Consider the following 13,226-nt stretch of genomic DNA (forward strand, 5'->3'; position numbering starts at 1 on the left):
GACATGTCATGTGAGTTACACCTAGGTGGGGTGGGGGGTGTACGGTTCTACGTTGAAGATAGCGTATTCTTCTTTCCTTGGCGGCATCCTAGAAACCTGTGGGATATCTTGATGACCAGACTTAGAAGTCCGAAAGGTGTCGGAATGGCTAGGGGGGCTTTCCGGTGCGTAATCTGCCGGAACCGGCAGAATTTGAATAGAATAGAAGCAATCTGGAAACCGGTACTTTAGCACCCTGGCAACTTGGAAAATGTATCCGGTCTGCCCCACGGATACTTGGTCGGTGTCAATTCTTTGCCGCTTGCCCTCCTGTTTATTAATCTATCAAGTGGCGATTTGTCTGAGCATTCTCACTCCAACCCCGTGATCCCACTGTTTACCAAGAGGTACATGCGTAAGCCAACATCTATCTTTAATTATTGAAGCTTTTCAATAGTCCAATTTCTACCTGTTACAGGTATAAATTGTGACTGGACAGGATATTTTAATATCCTAGACGTATTTGTCAGCCACTGGCAGTATCATGGGACACCTGTAGCGCATAGGAAAATTGGGTATACTGCACTTGGCGCGCGAGCAACATTAGCCCTGAAACACCCAGTGAGATACGGATGGTCACCGGCATGAATCAAGTCATACGGGGGGTTTCGGTGTGATTACTGGTTTAGGAAGGAGACTGCGTCGGACGGCTGGCGATGTAGCCCACGATGCGGCTCAATGGAAGGCCGAACCGCCGAGATTCGAGGAAGGAGACTGACACTAGGCAAGGGAGGTTCTTCGTTGTTTGTCGAAATACTCACTAGAGATGACTGAATGCACAAGTAATTCTTGCAGAATACACCGACCTGGGGGTTATGCCAAGTAGACGACCTTGATGCCTGCCAAAATATAGAAACCATAAAATGCCGTGAACGTTCTTCATCTCGAACCATTTTCTGACTGTACCATTTACACTGCAATCTATCCATCTTCAAGCGAACTGTCAGCCTGTGCGGTCTTTTTTCATCAAATATTCCAAATCCAAAATGCTATCTTACTCGACGGTGGTTGACCCTGTCACTTACGAGACTGAAGGTCTTTGTGACGGCATCGAGGTCCGTATCAGCTCGTTCACTGACCTGGAGGACCGTGGCGCAATTCGTGCCCATCATGACTGGAACAAATACGTCGAGCCATGTCGCGAATACCGCGGTACTCTTGGTCCAAAGTATAGTTTTATGTCCTTGACTGTACCCGAGTGTCTCCCCGACAGGCTTGAGGTCATATCGTATGCCAATGAGTTCGCTTTCCTACATGACGGTTAGTGTGATGGTCCTACATGCTCGACCCACAGCTAATCAAGAAACAAGATGTTACGGACCAGGTTGATTTTGAAAGGGTAAGCTCTGTACTTCTCAGCCTCCATTCTCTCAATCTTAGATATTAATGTTTAACGGACAGGGCGAGGTTGAGAACAACGAGATGATGAATGCGTTCCTCGAGGCCGCCCATACCGGCTCCATTGATTCTTCGGCCTCAGAAGCAGCACGGGCGGGAAAGAAAAGGATCCAGTCGCAGTTGTTTCTTGAGATGCTATCCATCGACCCCGAGTGCGCCAAAACCACAATGAAAGCCTGGGCACGCTTTGTAGAAGTGGGCTCGAGCCGAAAGCATGAAACTCGCTTTCAAACGCTTGACGAATACCTTCCTTACCGCATCATGGACGTCGGGGAGATGTAAGACGCCACTTTCACTTGCTGTGTTATTGAAACTGATGACTGCGCGCATAGGTTTTGGTACGGCGTGGTGACCTTTGGCCTGAGTCTCCGCATTCCCGACCACGAAATGGACCTTTGCCGAAAGCTTATGGCGCCAGCGTGGATTGCCGTCGGTCTCCAGAACGATCTCTGGTCGTGGCCAAAGGAAAGAGACGCTGCAGAGAAGCAAGGCAAGGACCACGTCATCAACGCCATCTGGGTCTTGATGCACGAGCACAAGACCAACCTCGAAGGTGCCGAGCAGATCTGCCGCCGGCTTATCAAAGAAAACGTGGCGAAGTACTTGCAGATCGTCAAAGAGTGCAGGGATGATGCTTCACTCTCCGAGGACCTTCGGAAGTACATTGAGGCGATGAAATACAGCATCTCTGGAAATGTTGTATGGAGTCTCACTTGCCCGAGATACAATCCCCAGGTTCCTTTCAACGAACGCCAGCTCCGATGGATGCATGAAGGTGTACCGGAGCTGGAGACCTCATGTTCTTCGCCAGAAGCCGAGTCGGTTTCTTCGAGCTCACCAGTCTTCTCGGAAACTCACAGCAAGGATGGGGCAGACTTAGGGGATAAAGTCATCTTGGAGAGGATTTCTTCGCAAAGCTCTTTCTCCACGCCGCCAGAGATGGATGACAACGAGTACCAGGTCAAAGTCGGGCCTCAATTGGCTTACGAGGTAGGTGGCGCCTTTCGTGTTGAGGATATGACCATTCAATAGGCTGACGGAAGGATTTTAGAAAGAAATTCTGGAAGCACCCTACAAGTACATTGCTTCACTTCCCTCGAAGGGAGTGAGGGATCGCTTCATTGACGCACTCAACAATTGGCTGCGAGTCCCTCATGACACTTTGGAGAAGATCCTAGTTGTGACACGCCTCCTCCATAATGCGTCGCTCATGTAAGTAAACTCTTCCGACACGTGGTTAGTCTTGTCATGCTGAGTTGCACTATAGCATGGACGATTTCCAAGACGACTCGCCTTTGCGACGGGGTAAAGTCGCAGCGCACACCATTTTTGGACCAGCGCAGGCGATCAATGCATCCACTTACACCATCGTCAAAGCCATCAACCAGGTGGCGGAATTTAGAAGCCAATCCTGCGTCCACGAAACGACAGGTTAGTTAGTTTGTTTGCCTTTCCTGCCTCAAAAGTCTCTAACAGCCTGCAAATCAGAGAAAATCATGGCTCTATTCCAGGGCCAGGCTATGGATCTTTTCTGGACCTATAACAGTCGGTGCCCGACAATGAATGAGTACTACCGTATGGTTGATAATAGTAAGCGAAAGCATCGATCTCTCGGTACAGGAATACAAAGGCCGCTAACATGGTTAGAAACCGGTCAGCTGTTTTCTATCGTCACGAGGCTTATGCTGGACAATCATGAATGCATCTCCACGAAGACTTCCGCAGCTCTCGACAAATTCACAACCCTACTTGGACGCTATTTCCAAGTGCGCGACGACTATCAGAACTTGGCTTCTGCGGACGTGAGTATCACCATCATCCATGTTGAGTATCAGGTTTGGATTTGGCTGACCTCGAGGATACACAACAGTACACCAAGCAAAAAGGCTTTTGCGAAGACCTCGACGAGGGAAAATACTCTGTCCCTTTGATATACACTCTGCAGACGCAACCTGACAACATACAGCTCATCAGCTTGCTCTCTACTGGGAAGAAAACAGGGACATTAACCAGGGAGCAGAAGGAATGCATTCTCGAGATTCTTGAAAAGTCTGGAGGCTTGGCGTACACTCGCGTGGTTCTTCTTAGACTGCACGATCAAGCCTCAGCTGCTCTGAAAAAACTCGAGTTGTCTTTTGGAAGCTCGAATCCTGAGATGAAGGTCTTACTGGAACTTCTGCGCATCTAAAGACCGGCTTGTTTGAGCCGATCCTCTCGAGCGGGACCAGTCGGAAATAAGGGTTTCAAGTTAGACTTGTGGTTACGTAGCATTTTAGAAATTGAAAGTGAATTTGGTATCATAAAAGTCAGTCGGTCGACAATGAAGCCCCTGAAAATCGAACCGTAATCCCCCTCTCTCCACTCGAAGTCAATGTCACCAAATGGTCTTACTCTCAATGTTAGTTGACGTCTACAGGCAATGGATTACATACCCAAAGAAAACACATTTCCCATTACATACTGTAAGGTGGTATCAGGAGGCAGACATTGAGTTTCAGTTGACATGCGGTATGGAGGTGTCCCTCCAAATCATACGATGTAGGCTGTAATCGATTCGGTGCCACACCAATCCGATAACGAGCCAGAAGCATAATCCGCTGACGGAAATACAATCCCGACACGTTAGTCCTTTAGCTCAATAAATGCACCAAAAAAGGCAAAGTGCTATTCCAAAGGCTATTCTTGCTGTTTTCCTCAGCACTCACAGATACCTAGGCCAGGGATTGTTACTTCAAGGCTAGGAAGCTAGCAGGACAACGATGTAGGCTAGCAAACGCTGGCAGACGCTGACAAGGGTGAGGAGTTAACTTTCTTCCCTGCAGAAAAGGTTGATCCAAACGGCAGATACAACAGTAGCAAGGTTAGACGCAAAGGTTAGCCCAAGTCACTCAAAGTCAACTTCCTAGTCCCCCTTACCCCTCCATTCAAATTGGCACCGATCACGACCAGGTCTCCCGTACGGCAGCTGGGTCTCGGTGGTTATGCTGCCGAAGAACAAAAGGTTCCAACCAAATGTTGCCTTCGGGTTGTAAATCGGCCGGACTGCACTGCAAGGGACTTTTGGCAACCAATTAAGATTTCCGAAAAGTGCGTAGATACGAACACCTAGTTTGGAATCCACTTCCTACGAAGTCGTGCTCAGTCAACTCCACATCTAGACAAAGTCTTATTGGGGCTGTTCCTATTCACCGCCCGAGTAACCCTGTCAACTCTGTCGTCAACTTCGGGCGCTACTTGTAGCAGTTCGTCCGGCTGTCGACCCAAAGTTTGGGGTCGGCAATGGCCGGCGCGATAGGCGATCAACGCCCTCCACCCGCACGTCGTATGCACACACCCCTCCCGGTTCAAGAACCCATCCCTGCTTGCCAAGAATAGAATTTCGACAAAGCCTAATAATGAATCCGTATTAATCCTAAATGCACTTATCCGCATTATCCATAGCTAGGTAAACCTCCTCCCCGCCTGCATCTGGTGATGCCTCATTGCCCCTTGAGGACCCGTAGGTGATGCTGAGTATTCTAAACTCTAACCGGACCATTACGAGGATCTTCCAGATGCAAAAGACCCTCGCAGTTCAAGAAAGTCCGGCTTACCGACACGCCTCTACTGAGCGTTGGAAACTGTTCGGTCTATTGCATGGGCATCAAAGTATTATGCCGAAATGTCTCGAGTATTGTCTGTGAATTTTCCGTCGTCCGGACCTAGCCCTTGTGTCTCTATATGCTTCGGCTCGGGCCAGTGACAAGAAAGCTTAAGAGCATCCCGTCTGGCTGTGGCTGCCTGAACCTGAATCATCTGCTGTTAACTGACAATCTGCACCTGCTTCTGAAATTCGGCCCCCTGGACCGCATCAAATCGACACTCTAAACATCGTCTTCGTTACGTCTGCTTCACAATGGGATCAATGCCAGGCTTCAAAATCCAGCCTTTTAAGAATGGTTTGAAAGTAAGCTAACTCCGATCTTATGTCTTTTGAGATGACATAGTGACATGATCTGGTAGTTCGGCGCAGAGGTCCACGGGCTTGACATCAATAACATGACGGGTAAGTCGAAGTTCTCTGCTGCCGTTAGAATGTCAGATTCTCATGAGCAACTAGATGCCGATGTCGAGAATCTACGTGAGACAATCCAGAAGTACTTTGTTGTTGTCGTCAAAAACCAGCAGAATGAGCTCCCGAGCAAGAACTGGGAGCTCTTGCAAAAGCTTGATCCTGGGGCGCCCGAATTCACGGACGAGGAGTGGGCCAAATTCTACAACCCAGAGGGCAAAGGAATTCTAGTGGGCATTCTCCCCGTTGCATATTTCTTTGGCTTTGAACCTACTGACGGCTCAATCATAGGCCAAGCTAGGCTACAATGCGATCCCCAATGCTGGGCGTCTCTACCTCATGGGCAAAGGATACCAGGGCAAGGATCACTATGGGTTGAAAAACGTTGAAATCAACGAAGCGTTTGCGGATGCCTACTACTCTAAGCCTCTGCCCCTCGAGGATTTCAAGAAAGGTGTCGCGCGCTTCCAGTCCTGGCACATGGACGGCCCGCAATATAACATCAACCCTCCCAAGTTCAGCTCCTTTCGCAGCATTCGAGTGCCTCAAGGCGAACAAACTGTTGAATGGGCTGATGGCTCGGGCATGACCATGAAGATCAAGCCTGGACGCACTGCCTTCATTAGCACAGCTCAGATGTACGACGTGCTCAGCGAAGACGAGAAGAGGATGGCCGACCACAGCTGGTGCGAGTACATGTACTACCCGTACGAGTGGATCCTGGGCTGCCGCGGGAATCCCAACGGGCTCAACGTTGCTTGCGAAGGCAGAGAGGTGCCGGAGGAAGTTATGGAGTCTATGCCCAGAGATCCCAAACATCAACAAATTGTGAGTATTGCCCCTTCTCCGCAACCAATTTCGAGCTGTGTTTTCGATAAACAGGACTGACCACTGGGGGGACAATCAACAGCTTCCAATGGTATGGGTGAACGACGCTACCGGCGGGAAACATTTCCAGGTGCAGCCGAATATTGTGCGCCGGCTCTTCATTCGTAGCGGACCCGACGAGAAACCCAGAGTTATTGATGATATCAAGGAGGTGCGAGACTTCCTCACGAACATCCAGGGCCGGATTCTTCGGCCGGAAAATGTCTACGTCGGCCCTGAAGACGAAGGAGACCATCTCTTTTGGTACAACTGGGGTGTGATGCACTCCAAGATTGATTATCCCGTCGAATTTGGGGTCAGAACGGCCCATCAAGGTTGGCTCCCAGGAAGCAAGGCGCCTAAAGGCCCAGTGCCTATCCCCGGGCGTTAATGAATGGTGAAGAGAAGTGTTTGCGGGCCGCGACCTTAGCTTCAGGTTTAGAATCCAATAGAACAACTCGCAGTCTGTGCCTCTGTTTACTTGAGAGACTCTTTGCTCCATATCTAAATGAGGATTATTCCCGCAGCTGAAGTGCTGGGCACTGAGAGTGAAACGATGGAAAGGGAAGACATCAAACTACCTCAAAACTGCCATCGCCTGGTCTCGACGATTGTCGCAGCACACAGTGAAAGAGATCTTATGGCCCAGCACAAACGTAGCACATTGGACTATCAAGCATTCTCTGTAATATAAAAATTAGGTTAAGGACACCTTGAAGAAGTTGAAATATCTACTTGAGATGGAATCATCTCGTCACTAAAATCATACAAAACCTGTAGACCATGACCGCTTCTATCGCTTGTGATAGCCAGTGGAATGAGTGTAGATAAAGACAGTCAATTCTCTATCCCATCTATCTTTATCATCACGTCTTGTGACACGCGACGTCTAATAATGATAGTTGATATTCCCCGACGTGATGCCATCACAACTACGCCTCGACTCGGGGACGGAACTTGACCAGCAGCTCAGGCATCGTCCATAAGGCATAGCACATGCTGCTCTTGTTCCAGTCCTCGATTTCCGAAACCAGATCCCACTCAAAATGATAAACGAGACTAGCGAGCAAGACACGCATCTCAAGGTAGGCCAAGTTCTTCCCAATGCATGACCGTGTACCCTCGGAGAAAGGGTGGTGAGCCAGCTTGCAGTCGCCTTCAAAGCCATCGCCCAGCCACCTTTCGGGCCTGAACGACTCTGGATCATTCCAATAGCGCGTGTCGTAGGACAGCGATAAGTTCTCGACAGACACGCAGGTACCCTCGGGAATGTACCGACCATCGACCACAGCGCCTGGCGACTCACGCGGCAGGCCAATGGCTAAAGGTGGAAAGAGCCGCAGACCTTCCTCTATAACGCCGTTAAGGTATGGAAGCCCGGTAACGGAGTCCCCTGTCATTGTTTTAGCTTCAAAGACATCACTCTATTACGTTTGTGAGACCTCGTGTTAATGAACGTACCTTTAATCTGTTCCGCAGAGTTGAAACTCATCCGAACTTCTTGGGCCAGTTTCTGCAAACAATCGGGGTTGCGAAGCAGGTAAAATATAGTAGCAGTGAGAGCGGTGGCGGTGGTCTCAGAGCCAGCCATGATCAAGGTCCAGGCTGTGGCCATCAACTCATTCTTAGTGATACGACGATCCCGTATAAGATGGCTGAAGAAGTCCTGTCGGTCAAGGTCTGCTCGTTGAATGCGCTTTTCAGCCTTTGCACCGGCTATCGCCTGGTACTCGAGGTGTTTCTCTTCCAGAGAACGCGGAAACAGGAGCCGAGCAATCAAGGATCCAAGGTACGGCCGTTGACGCCGGAGATACTCGACACCACTGTAGCGCAAAGCGTCCGTGATGAGTGCTTGCGAGTGGTTGGATGCTTTGGAAAGAGAGTCAAAAGACTCGCCAAATGCAAGATCGCCTTGTTACCCGCGCAAAACTCAATGGTTAGCAAGGAGTAATGAGCCCAAATGGGGAAACGCTCTTACCGATGATGTCCAACGTAAACCAATTCAGAGCCTCACCAACATTGACGGCAGCTTCTCCGTTCTTTCCAAGATCGCGTATCTGCTGGATCAACGTGTGAAGATACTGCTGCAAAACAACCTCTTGGTCACGCAGTGCTGTGGCACTAAACCCTTTCGACAAGGCTTTTTTCTGGACCGCATGCAACTCGGGGTCTCGCGTAGTGGAGATGTCTCCGGGTCGCTCGTACTGCGCGAACTTGAGAAATGCCTTTTTGCCCTGAGATGGCCTTCCATACACGTCCATATACGCTTCCGGCGTGTTGAAGGAAAGCCAAGTCGGCCCAATGCGAACAACATCACCTTTGAGTGAGTCAGTCGGAGGCCCAAACCGTGAAGACATGTGAGGTTGGCACTTACCGTACTTGCGATGAAGCTCTATCATTCTGAATGGGTGTCGGCCGCTGGATATGGAAGCAGTGAACCATAGCTGAAACCCTGAGTAAGCCGCTGTAAAAAGATACCTAAGGCTGAGGAGGGGGATGACACACATCAGAGATGGCCGCTGCTCTTGGCCCAGGGTATTTCGCTAGTGGATGGAAGAACATCAAGTAAGCGCACTTGTACGCAACGTAAAGAGCCAAAAGCTCAAGTGGAAGTCAGAATCTCTTGTCGACAATCTGGAGGCGAAACAACATACCAAGCCCAGGAGTCCAAGGACTGGCCATGAGGCCCATCCTGTGATCTGCACGGTTGGCAGCATTCTCGCACTTCGTTGTATCTGGCAAAACAAAAGATTAACCTAAGGTTTATTGTAAGGGATTGGGAGTTGGCAAATTCACCGAGAGCATTACCTGACAAGCGAGAAATTCGCATTGTATTGTATAGTGTTCGGGGGAGTGTGCCCCGTCATGTTGAAGATGCAATTAAACATCAACAAGATGAAGTGGGCTCGATTCGAAATAGACCGAGGGTTACTGGGATTATGGAGAAGGGAACGGGCACTAATTTAAAGTTGCGCACTCGCACACCCCGTAGTATCGGTGTAACCATGCAGACAAGAAGCATATTGGAAGCAGGAGTGATATTAGTATCCCGCATTGCAACGGTCTGGGAGTTGCCACAGTTCTCACGCGGGATAGGCAGTCCTTTTCCAACCAGCTGAATGACTCAAGTCCACAAAGGCGGTCAAAGTTCATAGTACCGAGGGTGTGGACCAAGACAGATCCAGGTCCGCCCACAGTCGATGATAGGTGGCGGTATAAGCATTAGAAACTTCTTCTCTCCCGAGTCGGCTTGTGCTACGTGAGTTTTGCTGTACAGTCAGAATCTAGACTACTCAACATTGTTACTGAAAAATCATATCTCAAACCATTTACCTGGCATCATCATGGAAAACACAGACAAACGCGTTGAAAGCAGACGCAACGGTCAGGAATTATGGTGGCTAGTATGCAAGCCTGCTATAGCCGGTTTGTTGGACCACGCAGGGACTTACTCACCTGTATGTTGTCATGTTCCCCTGCACCACTTCAAGAGACCGGAAGATAACTTGCGTCCAACAAAGGAAGAAAAAGAACGGCAATTGACGTTCTTCCGGCGACACGTTACACCCTGGCTAGGGCCACCACCACTGTCAGATGGCGCTCATGCTGTCAACCCGATTGATGTGACCTCACCCGTTGAAGCAAGCATCAACTTCACGTCGTTGGCCAAACCCATCGTACGCTATCAATATGAGTAATAACAGCCTCGATACCTCTCTCACACTACGTATATCTTCAAAACCCTACTCTGACGCTGGTCCAGACCTTTGAGTGCCACGAGAGAACGGCAAGGCATACTCGCTGAGAATTTCGGACAAAACCATGTGCGAGAGATGCTTTCGCAGATGAAGGAAGAGATCAGAGATATCGACTTGCATTGGGCTGACCAGTTCATCGAGAACCTGTTCCCAAACAATGAAGCCGAGGTCGAGTTGGCTCTCAAGCGTGCGCAGACGGAGCTTCCTCCCCCTCTTGACCACGCCCTCACTTTCAACATGGCCCTCGACCTCAGCGGCGCTACCCGTAAGATGAAGGCATATATGTTTCCCATGGCCAAGAATCTTGCCACCGGCCGTCATCGCGATGCGCGAGATGCAGGATTCGACGCCATACGGAACTTGAAGCCGCACGGCGATAAGCTGGTCCCTGCCGTCGATTTTCTCGACAGGTACTGGGATACTTGCCCCGAGAGGTTGATCCTGGACATGATTGGCATGGATTGCATCGACCCGTCCAAGGCCCGGATCAAGATCTATGCACACGTGTCGACGCGCAACAGCTGGGACTTGATCCGTCACGTCTCCACGTTCGGCGGACAAGTGAGTTGATCCTGCTACTCTGCTCTGGCCAAAACGAGATCTCTGACCGCATGCTAACTTACACGCCTGAAGGCAACCGACCCCGATCGCCTGAGGGGGCTTGAAATCTTACACTCGCTCTGGGATGTTTTGCGGAACGAGCAGTCCAATCCTGGCGAAGACTACGACAAGCCTATGCGACATCCGACCTCGTTCCTGGGAAGCATCATGTTCAGCTTCGAGATAGTGCCCGGCCGCCAAATCCCTGAAGTCAAGATGTGCGTGACTGCTCCACAGACCTGATACCTTGGCCTGCCTCCTCCCAACCAAGATGGCCAGCTCCCTTCCTGTCTACCTAATCACTGACTATGTAACCTCCCTCTTTAGATACGTTCCCATGTGGCAATACTCGCCGAGCGATGGTCATGTGGCCAAAAACCTGATCTCTGCGTTCCAGAAGCTAGGCTGGCATGACGTTGCTGAAGTGCGTAAAGTTTCCACCCTCGATAAGCTAAATCACATCACACATCACCTCAACTCGGACCTGTTCCGTGATTGCGAGGTACTGACGATCTAGTAGAACTACTTGCCCAACCTACGCCGGACGTTTCCTGGTGCCGATCTCGACTCGCCGTCATCGGTGCTGCACAGCAATCTGTCGTACTCGTACTCTCCAGCGACAGGTGCATACATAAGCGTCTACTATGCGGTCAGCGGGAATGCCACTACTGCGACTGGTCAGGCAGAGTAAAGTGAGTCCTCAGAAGGCTGACCATTATAAACACGATTAACAGTGTATCGTTGCTTGGTGTAAAAGCGTGATAGGCTAGCCTATCAGATGGTTGTATCTGAATGTCACTTAGTTGTCTTTAGACTTTGTCAAGATGTGTAAGACGTAGGGGTGCATAAGAAGGGGCCAGGTCCTAACTTAACTCCTATGCGAGTTTGACAGAGTAACAATAACATCTTGCAATTCGCCTCAAGCTTCCTAAACGCTTACATGCTAGCTTCTCAGATAACAAAATCCTTTGAATTAATCCTCACGCTCGACAGCCCCCTCAAGCTGTGTGCTCCGCAATATACCGCCTCACGACCTCGCGCAGATCGCTCTGCGGCAGCTCGAGCACCTTGTTCGCCTTGTCCTCCTCCTTGATGGCGTGGCCCGGGCCGTCGCCAAACCAGTACTTCTGGAGGAACTCCTCAAAGGGAAACCTCCCGCCGGCCGCCAGCTTCTCCTTGCCCACCCTCTCGGCCTCGTCGGCGGTCTTGTGCTCGACCGTGAAGATGGCCCCCGTCTCCTCCTCGAACAGCTTGTGAAGCTGGTTCTGCGTGACCTCGAACTCGACGATGTTGATGTACTTGTTGGCCGTCTCGCCGGGGTGCCGTAGCACGGCGGCGATGCCCTCTGCGAGGAAGGAGAGCGACGTCGTGGAGACCTTTTGGTCCCCGGAGTCGAAGATGGTGATGCTCTTGTTCTCGAGGGAGATGCCGTAGATGCCCCTCGTGATGCTCTGTCAATCCGTTGTCAACAAATACGCTCAACAACCAGCTAGCTCTAAGGACTTGGTCCACTGCTCACCCAGTCGAAGAAAAGACTTGTCCCAACACCGGTCCACGTGAAGCCAGGGTTCTCCTCGGCCTTCTTGATCAGGTAGTCGACCGCCGCCGTCTTGGCCTTGAGCCAGTCGCCGAGGATCTCGCCCTCCAGGTTGCGAGTGTTGAGGCCGTACTCGGACGGGACGAAACGCTTGACGCCGGCGGCGGCGGCGGCGTCGATGAGCGGGTCCTGCGCGCCGGGGACGATGACGGCGACGGTCGAGATGGCGGAGACGACGGCGTCCTGGCCGACGAAGGCGGCGGTGAGAGACTCGACGGACGACAAGTCGGCCCTACGGACGGCGACGCCCGGAGGGAACGTGGCGGTCGAGGACTCGCGGGAAACGGCCGTGACGTCGAAGCCCTTTTCTTGCAGGACCTTGACGACGCGGAGGCCGACGAGGCCGGAAGCCTGTATGCGGTCGTGAGCACTTCAGATCTCTTCACCGGCATGAGGCAGAGGTTGGGGTGAGGGAGCCCGGGGGGGGGGAGGAGTGTTTCTTACGCCGACAACGGCAACAGTCTTGATGGTCATTTTCAACCTGGTTTATGGTGTTCTACGGGAGGGAAACTGACAGTGCAACCATCAAAAGCACGCATGTGGAATGCGTTGCCCCTCGGCCGACTACTTATACCGGAGACTGGGCACGATGCAAGACCACCTCCCCCCCCATCCCCGCCACGAACTCTCAAGGGTTCATCGCAATGTCTGGCATGCCGCCGTTGTCCCAGGTAGTGCAACCCAAGGCGGGCGCTTTGAAGTCAAGCTTCCCGAACGAGGACACGGTTCGATGCAGATCTGCACGAACTTGGCTCATCGAGAGGTAGGGCCAAGACAATCCGTCATAAGGGACCCTCCCCTCCCTCATAGCTAGTAACCTTGTTCATTGTTCAACCCGTCCTCGACCCGGTTCCCTTGCGGGTTCCCTGTCAGGTCGCAACGGCGAGTCAGCGGCAACGGCGGCTCCCACACTGGC

The 13,226-nt window shown here is 51.2% G+C and overlaps 5 protein-coding genes across 5 annotated transcripts; 3 read left to right on the forward strand and 2 right to left on the reverse strand.

Annotated features, from left to right (window-relative positions):
• Positions 1–1,025: 1,025 nt before the first annotated feature.
• CH63R_11299 (Fusicoccadiene synthase) lies at positions 1,026–3,625 on the forward strand (the record flags this gene model as incomplete). The annotated part of the gene is made up of 9 exons (XM_018306273.1): positions 1,026–1,299; positions 1,350–1,378; positions 1,441–1,715; positions 1,770–2,427; positions 2,489–2,649; positions 2,705–2,868; positions 2,914–3,027; positions 3,085–3,239; positions 3,308–3,625. 9 exons carry the CDS (start codon positions 1,026–1,028, stop codon positions 3,623–3,625), a joined length of 2,148 nt encoding a protein of 715 aa, XP_018153114.1.
• Positions 3,626–5,332: 1,707 nt separating this feature from the next.
• CH63R_11300 (Alpha-ketoglutarate dependent xanthine dioxygenase) lies at positions 5,333–6,746 on the forward strand (the record flags this gene model as incomplete). Its single annotated transcript, XM_018306274.1, has 4 exons — positions 5,333–5,383; positions 5,440–5,718; positions 5,786–6,316; positions 6,399–6,746. The coding sequence occupies 4 exons, from the start codon at positions 5,333–5,335 to the stop codon at positions 6,744–6,746; spliced, it is 1,209 nt and encodes a 402-aa protein (XP_018153115.1).
• A 541-nt stretch (positions 6,747–7,287) lies between these two features.
• On the reverse strand, positions 7,288–9,072 carry CH63R_11301 (Cytochrome P40 monooxygenase; the record flags this gene model as incomplete). Its single annotated transcript, XM_018306275.1, has 6 exons — positions 7,288–7,748; positions 7,817–8,266; positions 8,334–8,672; positions 8,730–8,799; positions 8,861–8,956; positions 9,010–9,072. 6 exons carry the CDS (start codon positions 9,070–9,072, stop codon positions 7,288–7,290), a joined length of 1,479 nt encoding a protein of 492 aa, XP_018153116.1.
• A 627-nt stretch (positions 9,073–9,699) lies between these two features.
• On the forward strand, positions 9,700–11,404 carry CH63R_11302 (TdiB protein; the record flags this gene model as incomplete). The annotated part of the gene is made up of 6 exons (XM_018306276.1): positions 9,700–9,813; positions 9,877–10,049; positions 10,119–10,674; positions 10,747–10,931; positions 11,041–11,137; positions 11,234–11,404. 6 exons carry the CDS (start codon positions 9,700–9,702, stop codon positions 11,402–11,404), a joined length of 1,296 nt encoding a protein of 431 aa, XP_018153117.1.
• Positions 11,405–11,711: 307 nt separating this feature from the next.
• On the reverse strand, positions 11,712–12,784 carry CH63R_11303 (Isoflavone reductase; the record flags this gene model as incomplete). Its single annotated transcript, XM_018306277.1, has 3 exons — positions 11,712–12,164; positions 12,233–12,661; positions 12,755–12,784. 3 exons carry the CDS (start codon positions 12,782–12,784, stop codon positions 11,712–11,714), a joined length of 912 nt encoding a protein of 303 aa, XP_018153118.1.
• Between the last annotated feature and the right edge of the window lie 442 nt (positions 12,785–13,226).

The sequence above is a fragment of the Colletotrichum higginsianum genome, chromosome 8 (assembly GCF_001672515.1).
Source record: "Colletotrichum higginsianum IMI 349063 chromosome 8, whole genome shotgun sequence".
In the NCBI taxonomy this organism is placed as follows: domain Eukaryota; kingdom Fungi; phylum Ascomycota; class Sordariomycetes; order Glomerellales; family Glomerellaceae; genus Colletotrichum; species Colletotrichum higginsianum.